General features: G+C 35.3%; 2 protein-coding genes across 2 annotated transcripts; both read left to right on the top strand.

Annotated features, from left to right (window-relative positions):
* The first annotated feature begins 2,048 nt into the window (after positions 1 to 2,048).
* On the top strand, positions 2,049 to 5,260 carry LOC107820749 (uncharacterized protein At5g01610-like). The gene is made up of 3 exons (XM_016647088.2): positions 2,049 to 2,323; positions 3,819 to 3,873; positions 4,650 to 5,260. Exons 1-3 carry the CDS (start codon positions 2,222 to 2,224, stop codon positions 5,027 to 5,029), a joined length of 537 nt encoding a protein of 178 aa, XP_016502574.1. The 5' UTR covers positions 2,049 to 2,221; the 3' UTR covers positions 5,030 to 5,260.
* Positions 5,261 to 7,347: 2,087 nt separating this feature from the next.
* LOC107820748 (eukaryotic translation initiation factor 5A-1) lies at positions 7,348 to 9,775 on the top strand. Its single transcript, NM_001425945.1, has 5 exons — positions 7,348 to 7,603; positions 8,548 to 8,670; positions 8,764 to 8,820; positions 8,956 to 9,030; positions 9,376 to 9,775. Exons 1-5 carry the CDS (start codon positions 7,481 to 7,483, stop codon positions 9,475 to 9,477), a joined length of 480 nt encoding a protein of 159 aa, NP_001412874.1. The 5' UTR covers positions 7,348 to 7,480; the 3' UTR covers positions 9,478 to 9,775.
* The last annotated feature ends 681 nt before the right edge of the window (positions 9,776 to 10,456 follow it).

Here is a 10,456-nt window from a genome sequence, read left to right as displayed (position 1 = left end):
TTTACGTAATTATTTATAATTTATTTTTAAATAATCTGATAAACATTATGGCAATCATCCTATGAACTGAAGTTTCATAGCAGCACCAACAACAACAGAAGAAAGAAGAAGAAGAAGAAGAAGAAGAAGAAGAAGAAGAAGAAGAAGAAGAAGAAGAAGAAAACAAAGGAGGAGAAGGAGGAGGAGAAATGAGGTTGAAGTTATTTAAAAAGTGAGTACAAATTAAAATTTTTTTTAAAAAATAGGTATAAGTTAAATGGGGGCGACCAAATAGGACGCCCCGTGCAATTTTTACGTTTAATTGGATGATCTGATGGTCCACTCATTAAAGAGTACACGATAGTACATAACTATTTCCAAATTTAATTATTTTTTAAAAATAAAATCCAAAAATAATGGAATTTCAACTAAGGTACCCTTGGAAGCTAAGAAATATATAGCCTTTTGAATTATTTGAGTGTGCTTGGGGCGGTTCCCCACCATCACATGATTTCCAAATAGATGTTAAACATTTCACATGATTGCCAAATTGGATTTTAGGCAAAATAACATTATTGCTCCTTTGCCACCTACATAATAGAAGAAGACAAATTCAATAAGGTTTGTGCGGGAGAGGTAAATACTTATTTATCTTTAATTAGAGATTTTGGGTTCAAGCCTTAGAAATAAAATTATCTTTGTTAGAAATCGCTTTACCTCTGATGTGAGATTTTCAGGCTTTTTAGCTCAACAAAGAGGTGATTACTAATTTAGCAGAAATCCTAAGTTCAAGCCTTGATAAAAAAAGATACACTTTGATAGTAGAAGCATCTTCCTTTTTAACATACTTTATGCGATGAGAATACAAATTAATCGAGCCCCAAAATTTGGTAACAGACCCCAAGTGGAAAATAAAAAAATAAGAAAAATACCTTTGAGTTCTTTAATATATTTACTTTTTCCTCCCAAATCACATCACAGTTTTTTCATGCAGTAATTATTGATTTACCATATTGTACGCTGTCTTTATCCAATTTTCTTATGCAATGCAACTTGATTTTCTTAAAAACTTTTGCTTACTTATTTTCAAAGCCATAGTTGTTTCTACATTTTTGCCATTTCCATCCATCTTTTTTATAAAAAGGGGTATTTTTTTTAATTTATGCATGCCCTCGTCCTTACTAAAAGGTAAAAATTGATAAAATAGCAAAACATTACAGAAAGAACGAAAAAACACTGAAGATTGATTTGTTTTTTCTTAAGAAGATCTACTTTCGATAAGGAAACTTGAAAGAGAAATGAAAGATATATCTTCCTTTTCTGTGAAATTTCTTAGTCAATTTTAAAATGTTAAGCCTAAACTTTTGAAAGGTGGTCACTCAATTATAAGTACATTAACAAGGAAGGAAAGTTGCATTAACGTAGTTTCCAATTTAACTAAACTTTTGGTTGTTGATGATAGTAGTTGAGAATTACAAATCTATACTTAGATTTTCTAGCAACAGAATTTAATTCCTTCTTTTTTGGTTATAAGAGAAACAACCAAATTAGGAGAAAGGCTTTTAAATGCAATTCCGCAGATCACATAAATAAAATCTGATGACAAGTACTCTAATTGGAAAATGTTGATTTGCAATGGTCTCCTATGCTCCAACGACAAAACAGTAAAATAAAAAAAATAAAAAAGGAAAATGACATCTTTTTATATGAAGAAGCCTGTTAATTGCATAACATATTTGGATTGATTTGCGTAACTGTGGTAAAAACTATTGACTTATGTAATTTGCTACTAGTAATATATTCCAAGTCGGATAATTTAGATCTATATATATAAATTATGTAATTAACCAAAAATATATTCCAAGTCCACAGGACAAAACAGTTAAAAGAGAGAGCATGGCTTTTTTTTTTATATGCGCCGTAAAATTATTATTTTTTTAAAAATTAAAGTAAAATCAGGTCTATAGGGAAATAATTTTGAAGCAAAAGCGCCGTTATTTTGCTTATGTGTCTGCTAAATGCTGACAAATGATGAGTTGTGTGACACCAACTGATTCAGAAGGCAATTCACGTCCACACTCCAGGACAGAAAGAGAGAAACAGATATTGTTGCATTTCCTTCCTTCTCTCTAACCGAGAGAGAGGGAGAGAGAGAGAGAGAGAGAGAGAGAGAGAGAGAGAGGGGAGGTGTTGATCGAGTGAGTTATCTGTGTGTTTGTACTGAGAGAGAGAGAGAGAGAGAATGGAGAGAGCGCTGACGAAAGTAGGGAGCTTGAAAAGTAGTACATTCTGGGTTTCCAAAAAAGCCAAAGAAGAGATCTCCAACATCTCTCACGACCTCTCCGTATGCTCTCCTCCTTTTTTCTATTTCCATTTAAGGATTTTCTTTTCTTTGTTTCTTGTTATGTGCATTTATGAATGTGAAATCTGGTTTGCTCGAACAACTCTGCGCCAGGAGGCTAGATTCATACCAACAATTGGTGCTAAACATTGTGTGTTAACTTGCCTCTGGTTTTACTAATTTATTTTAATTTTGGGGCTAACATGGAAATGATGTTCCTTATTAAATTAAGATAAACTTCATCAACTGCCCGAGTAAAATTCTGGCCACTCGGTAAAAGGACAAGGAGAAGAGATCAATGCACAGCTGTAGATTGTGGAACTCCCAATTCTGATCTAGAGATGGGGTCTAGAAAATGCCCCCCCCCCCCCTCCCCATTCCCTTTACATTTTTGTATGAAATCTTACTTGAGATTCACTTGATATTTAAAGTTAATTACTACCTCAATTAAGAAGGGGAGTATTGGCGTAACTGGTAAAGTTGCTGTCATGTGATTAGGTCACGGGTTCGAGCCGTGGAAGTATAATCTCTTGCAGAAATGCAAGGTAAGGTTGCATACAATAGACTCTCGTGGTCCTGCTCTTCCCCCGACCCCACACACAACGGTAGCTTCGTGCACCGGGCTGTCCTACTACCTCAATTAAGTTTAAACTTAATACTAAACCTTACGCTATTAGGTGCTGCCTTCTGAATTCTGTCATTAGATGGTTAGGTGCTGGAGATTTGTTTCTAACTTTCTATTGTTGTCTGTTTGATGATTCTGATTCCCATTGATATTGGTCAGGTCACCATTACGACTGTCCTTTTGAGGATGATGACACGGACAATGATATTTTTGAAGTCAATGAGAGGAATAGAAGGAGTGAGCGAGCAGTGAGAATAAAAAGAGTTGAAGCAATTAGAAATCGAGATCAATTATGATGACATGAAATTTTTTAACAACCAATAGGATTTGATGCGTGGAGTTATCCTTTGATTAACAACATTTTATATATGTGGTTTTGCCACCCTTTTTGTCATGAGAAAAGCAGCTATTATGTTCAACAGTTGGTATGAATTCTCTCTTTTGGAGTGTGAAGCTGAACATATGAATGCTGTTTTTCCTTATTCTCGGACCATATCTTCTGAATCGACAGCAGTAAATTCTAAAGAAATACATCTATCTCCATTTTTCGGAGAGCGAGGCTGAAAATATATCAACAATTTGTATAAGTTCATACTTAAGATGCTGTTATTCTCTTATCATATCTTTTGGATTCACAGCAGAAAATTCTAAAGAAATGTGTCTGTGTAGCAGAAATTGGCAAGGATTTCATCGTTGTTTACTTGTCCCTAGACTGCATAAAATTTTATATAACATAAAAGTCTAGTCTGTTCAAATAATAAAAATCGACAACCCTGTAACTTGAGCTTTGGCAATTCAGTTTGTTGTAATTACATATGTAAATAAACTTGTAAGTTACCACTTCATCACTCTGCTTGACTTCACATGTTCCAGAATTTGTCGAGCACTGTTGAAGAAAAGGCAAAATGGATTTTCAACAAGTTAAAAGGTATGCTTCTAAAATCAACTTCTGCATTTCTTTCTGCTTATGATTAAATACATATTCATATAGTTTTTTCTTGAGTAAACAGGTTATGTGGTTTTCAAGTTGTTACGTTCACAATTCTTAATTTAACTAGCACATTCGTGTCTTTGGTCCATGTGGATGACAAAGAATGGCTTATTCTGCTAAGAAAAAAATATTTGTTCCACTAGGAGTAAGCAGGAAAGAGTAGTTGTCACTTCTACTTGCAAAGCATTACAGAAATAAACAGTCACTACTGTTACATCTTTCTGCTCTATTCGCTCCAAAAACTGCGCCCCACTTAGTCTTCAATGTGGAGGACAATCTCGTCCCAAAATATTGGTCTTTGACTGGGTTTAGTGCCAAAATGTTGATTCATTCAAAACAGGAAGTAGCTGTCATGAAATGGCTGCAGTACATTGTTGTTTAAGCTTACTCTGGCTAACTTGTACGACTTGTGATGTGATTTTAACTTCTAGTCGAATCCTAAGAGGGTCTGAGGACTGTACAGTTTCCCTGTAAAGTAGAGAAAATATAGATTTTGGGGTGACATAATTCACATCCCCATACAATAGCATTGATATTAAAGGATTTGGGAAAGAGTACTACAATTGTTATGGCGACCCACGCTCCCAACATTTGTCCTTTGGAACTTTTAATAGTATCTCTAGGATGTAAAGTTAGTTCATACACATTTTCAGTTCATATTCTCTGTAACATTTAGCACGCCAATCTGATGCAAATAATCTGTAATTTGCTAGGTAAACCTACAAAATCATTGCCTGATCTCCTGCGAGAATACAACCTGCCTCCTGGTCTTTTTCCCCAAAACATAACATGCTATGAATTTGATGAGTCAAATGCAAAGCTCATTGTCTACTTGCCATCTGCCTGTGAGGTCTGCTTTAAGGATTCATCTGTTACGCGGTATGCTACTCGTGTCAAAGGAACTCTATCAAGGGGAAAGCTCACTGGAATAGATGGAATGAAGACCAAGGTCTTGGTATGGGTCAAAGTCACGAGTATCAACGTCGAGAGCTACAAGTCTGATAAGGTGTGGTTCACTGCCGGAGTGAAGAAATCAAGGTCCAAAGATGCATATGAAATGCCTCGTGATGCTGTTAAAGTTGAGGAATTTTGAGGTTTTGATAAAGAGCAAAAAGTAAAAAATAAATAAATCAAAGAGGATTTTTTTTTTTTTTTTGTGAAGTTGATGATGGTCACTGAAAACTGCAGTTCTTATGATTTAAGTCATTAGCATATCCATTTAATAGAGAAAGCAATGTGCATGTTCTAATAAACATTTTTAGCCTTCGTATTAACTGACTGAGGACATGACCATGGATAGGAAGATGTGTAGATTGAGAATAAAGGTAAAGGATTAGGTAGCTGAGTGTAGTTCTTGTTTGTAGCGGTAGCTTTGATACATCATTTAGTGTCATTCATGTTTTTTCATATCCCTAGACTTCTGTTATTACTTGGTGTTGCCTTTGTTTCGGTTTTCTGATTGCATTATTTAGTGTTAGTTTTGTATTTTCGTTTTGGTTGTCAGATTGGTTTGCTTGTTATTGCCCTCTCTTTTTTTCTTCCTGAGCCGAGTGTCTACTGAAAACAACTTTTCTGTCTTCTTAAAGGTAGGGGTAAGGTTTGCGTATACTCTACCTTTCCCATAATCCATTTGTGGGATTATACTGGATATGTTGTTGTTGCAGCCTATTAACCGTTGTTTTTATGTGATTGATGGGTACTAAGATGATTATCGAGCACAAAGTGTCTGATCCACGATATTGTCTTTTGACTCTTTGAACAATTTACTGTTAGCTCATCCTACAAAAATTTGATGTACTCTTTTAAATGATCGTTTTAATTGAATTTTAATGCGAAATAGGGTAATATAATGAAATATAAAAATAATTAAGAGGTCTATTTATTTTTTAAAACTAGAGAAGAGATTAAATAAATGCAGTATTCAATTAGAGAAGAGGTTAGGAAAATGATGCCAGGAGCATCTGCATTTTGCAAGGTGATCGGTCAACTACCACTATATTAGAATATTTGTAGGGTGATTATCAATTTCAAGAACAATGACTCCTCTAGCACTGAAGAAGGGACAAACATCACAGATACCTTTAATAAAGTTGTCCTTTGGCTATTTCAGAAAAAACTTTTCTTATAATAAACTGACATTACTTGAAAACAATAGTATAAAATAAATATTAATTTCAAGCAGAAAATAAAATTTCAAGACATTACTTGACAATATATATTATTAATAGGCTGGATAAGATTAGGAATGAAGATATTCGGAAAGGGTGGGCGTGGCTCCGTGGACGACAAGATGCGGGAAGCGCGACTTAGATGGTTCGGACACGTGCGAAGGAGAAGCCTAGATGCACCGGTTAGGAGGTGTGAGCGGTTGACTTTGGCAGGTACGAGAAGAGGCAGAGGGCAGCCAAAGAAGTATTGGGGCGAGGTGATCAGGCAGGACATGACGCGACTTCAAATTTTCGAGGACGTGGCTCTTGATAGGAACATGTGGAGGTCGAGCATTAGGGTGGTAGGCTAGGGGATAGTCGAGAGTTCTTCCCTCTTTGTACCGGGTAGTTTGATAGTGTTTTGTTTAGATTTGTTAGCGGTCTATGTTGTGTTCACATTGTTTTTTGCAAAGTTTTGTGTTATTGTCCTTTCACTTATTCGTTGTTATTATTTTCTTTTTGGCATCTTTTGTTGTTACATGCCTTTCTTTTATTTTTTTCTTATAATTGTCTCTCCTGTTGAGCCGAGAGTCTCCGGGAAACAGTCTCTCTATCCTTTTCGGGAAAGGGGTAAGGTCTTGTGTACATTCTACTCTTCCCAGACTTCACTAGTACGATTTTACTGGGTATATTATTGTTGTGTATGATTAATAAAAAATTAAAGTTATATTTAAATTATTTAACTATAGTTTAGTAATAACTGATAACATGTATGTAAAACATATTGTATACTGTGGGTTTATTAATTTATTGTACCGCGGCGGATAATATTTTGAAAAATTAATCTAAATAGTTGCCCACTAAATTTTTTTAAACTAAAAAATAGCCCACTGATATATGTATATGTTTATATATATAGTTGTATATAATTAATGTATAATCTATGTATACTATCAAAAAGAGTGGAACAATAGTTTCAGAATATTAATAATAATAACAACAATTCAGTATAATCCCAGTTAGTGAGGTCTAGATAGAGTAATATACTTCTTTCCAAAAACTTCTCACCTTACTCTTGGAAAAACTCGAACTCCCAACCTCTTGGTCGGAAGTGAAGTTGATTGCAAGCAACTCCTGTTTAGAATATGGAAAGAAAAATTAACAAGGAGGGCGAATGAAGAGTCAGACAGAGTGATGGGGTCACGTGAGCACGTGACAGACGGTGAAAAGGGATAAGGATGGGAAATTAAAATCGAAAATTCTCACCGTTAGACTGCGTCACTTGAACGCATCGTTCGAAACTCTTCAAGACTAGAAAAGCAAGCCCTCCCTCCTCAGTAGAGCTACATTTAGGATCCTCCTCTCCTTATTTCTCTCCAGTGAATTGTAAATCAACTATGTCGGACGAAGAACACCATTTTGAATCAAAGGCCGATGCCGGAGCATCAAAGACATATCCTCAACAAGCTGGTACTATTCGTAAGAATGGTCATATCGTCATAAAAAACCGCCCTTGCAAGGTCTCTTTCTTTTTCTTATAGTTTGCTTTTATGGCTGTTCCGTTGTTTGGTTATGGTCTTTTGGATCCTAGTTACTATAAACTTTGTTAGGTATTTATTTTCTGTTATTGTGATTTTAAGATACAGAAGAAAGATTTGATTTTTTTTCCGGTTTACCGAGAATCTGTATGATATACTGGAAATCACTATTGCTTTTATTTCGTGTCTGGCTGCAGTCTGTTTATCGATTGGATATAATAGGGTTCTATTCGGTCAATATTTGATCTTCATGGAATTTTGATTTTCCTTTTAGTACTCCCAAGAGTTCATCCATGTTTCAAAATCTAGTGGGAATGACAAGGTTGATATGGTCTGACTACTGTATTTCCTTTTCTGTTCTCTGTTAACGTGTCTTTTTTAATATAAACTAAGTATATAGTATAGTGTAAATTGATTCATCGACTTATAACTTACTCATATGCATGTATATATATTAACAATAAATTAAAATGTCTCGACTTATATCAATTAATATATGTGTGTGTATATATATATATATATACATTTAAATAAAGAATCTCGAATGTGTATATAATAAGATCACACCCTTTTAAAAAGATAAATAATAAGATAACACTTATTCTGAACTCACGGACTCTAGATTCTACATTCATCTCTGTACATATATGAAAAGAACAAAAAAGGCTGTATATTTGAATCTAAATATATCCCCTTTATTTACCGAGCTTTGAACCGTGCATCCTCGGGGGTTTCTGGGTTATCAAAAAATAAATGTAACAGCCAAAGTGCAAGTAATATAAGTTTTGGAGATCCAATCTGGTTTTAAGCTTTTGATCACGGTTTGATGTGCCTCCCTTTTTTCCCTATTCTTAGTCATGCTGTATATTCCCTGTTTGGTTTGTAATTGCGAGTACTGATAGGATTGTCGGGTTTTTTTGTTGAAGGTAGTTGAAGTTTCCACTTCCAAGACAGGCAAGCACGGTCATGCTAAATGCCACTTTGTGGCTATTGACATTTTCACTGGAAAGAAGCTTGAAGATATTGTTCCCTCTTCTCACAACTGTGATGTAAATAACTGTCTCTAGACATATCATTTCCCTTGCTGCTTTCTTCTTGTTCTTCTACTTAATTTTTACTAATCGACAATATTCTCTTTGCAGGTTCCTCATGTGAATAGGACTGACTATCAGCTTATTGATATCTCTGAGGATGGATTTGTATGTATTTTGTTGTTGCTTCTACTCTTTTTGTTATTTTGATCTCCTTGTATGTATTTTGTTGTTGCTTCTACTCTTTTTGTTATTTTGATCTCCTTGTTGACGACGACCATCTCACTTGTGATATTGTTTCAGGTGAGTCTGTTGACTGAAAATGGTAACACCAAGGATGACTTGAGGCTCCCAACTGACGATAATCTTCTGGCCCTGGTAAGCAGAATTACAGTTTCTGTTTTGAAACATCAATGTTACGGTTGCTATCTATTTTAAGTTTGTGAACATGAAGATTTAAAGTGAATGATACTTGGACATAGGCTATCATCACTGGAGGAGTAACATATAATGATAAGGTCGTATATTCCTACCTAATGGTTAGGAGGTGCCTGTAAATTTAGATTCCATAAGGCGTTAGCAGATGCTTTGCTTTATTTTCCTTGATTATTCCATGAGCAATCGATTCCTTTAACGTGATCTTAGTATTTGTGCCATAAGCTTGTGTATTTCTCAGATACTCTTATGTTAGAAATAACGTTGTTTTCTAAATGATGAGCACAGATCAAAGATGGTTTTGCTGAGGGGAAGGACCTGGTTCTGTCAGTGATGTCTGCCATGGGAGAGGAGCAGATTTGTGGTATCAAGGACGTTGGCCCCAAGTAGCTGCAGGATGTGGTGGTGTATGTTACAAAGTTTCAAAAAAAGCTGTATCAAAGCTATGTAGAAGTACCAACACTTTTTTACTTTTTGTTGTTCCAGATAACTGCTATTCAACTATATGCTATGACTGGATTCTTGTACCCAGTATGCGTTTCCTGTTTTATGATATTGCAACCTGTTAATCTCGTCTGCATGAAAAGCTCTGTTTCTGCATTATAAAGAGAGTTTTCTGGCTTGAGATGCATACGCCCTTTCCCTTGTTTCGTATTGTGGCCCTAACTCTTTATAGAGGTAATGTTGGTGATAAGTTGAATTAAGTTGGTTAAGCATCTGATCCTGGTGTGGCAACAGATGTATTTTGTTCTGTTCTCTTCTCTTCATAATCCAATTTCATCTCCAGCTTGAGCAATTAAAGATTGCCCAGTTTTGCAGTTGTTTTGCCTTCTCAAAAACTTCATTTTCATTTTAGCAGTTTGTTCTATAGTAGAGGTAGCAGTCTTCTTGGGCGAAAGATTGATATTAGTCCATCTACACAGTTTAGTGTATAATCTATCATCTAAATTAGTGGTTTACAACCGAGTGCATCTATTAAATTAAATATTAAATGGAGGGGTAATTAAAACGTGACAATACAATAGATTATGTCTTCAACCAAGTGCATGTTGAGAAGAAAAAAATGAAAACCATGAATGTGAAATTTAGATCTTGCTGCTAATTTGGAGCGATTTTTTTCCCAGTAAGCCTGGAACACAGAGGGATTGTTTTACTTTTCCCTCTACTCAGGCATCGTTTGGCCATTGCAGTGTTAGTGAAATGCCTTTCATTTGGTGTATTTTGTATCCTCTAGTCTGAACGCAGGGCCAAGGTTGTATTGTGCCAGGGACTATCCTGAACTTTGGCAACAAAATGCGATAAGGAGGATTTGGGCAACCGTTGTGGAACTATTGTAGAACAGTTGAAGTATCGGTCTGGGGAGGGTAAT

Source organism: Nicotiana tabacum, chromosome 6 (assembly GCF_000715075.1).
Source record: "Nicotiana tabacum cultivar K326 chromosome 6, ASM71507v2, whole genome shotgun sequence".
In the NCBI taxonomy this organism is placed as follows: Eukaryota; Viridiplantae; Streptophyta; class Magnoliopsida; order Solanales; family Solanaceae; genus Nicotiana; species Nicotiana tabacum.
This window is presented reverse-complemented; position numbering and strand designations above follow the sequence as displayed.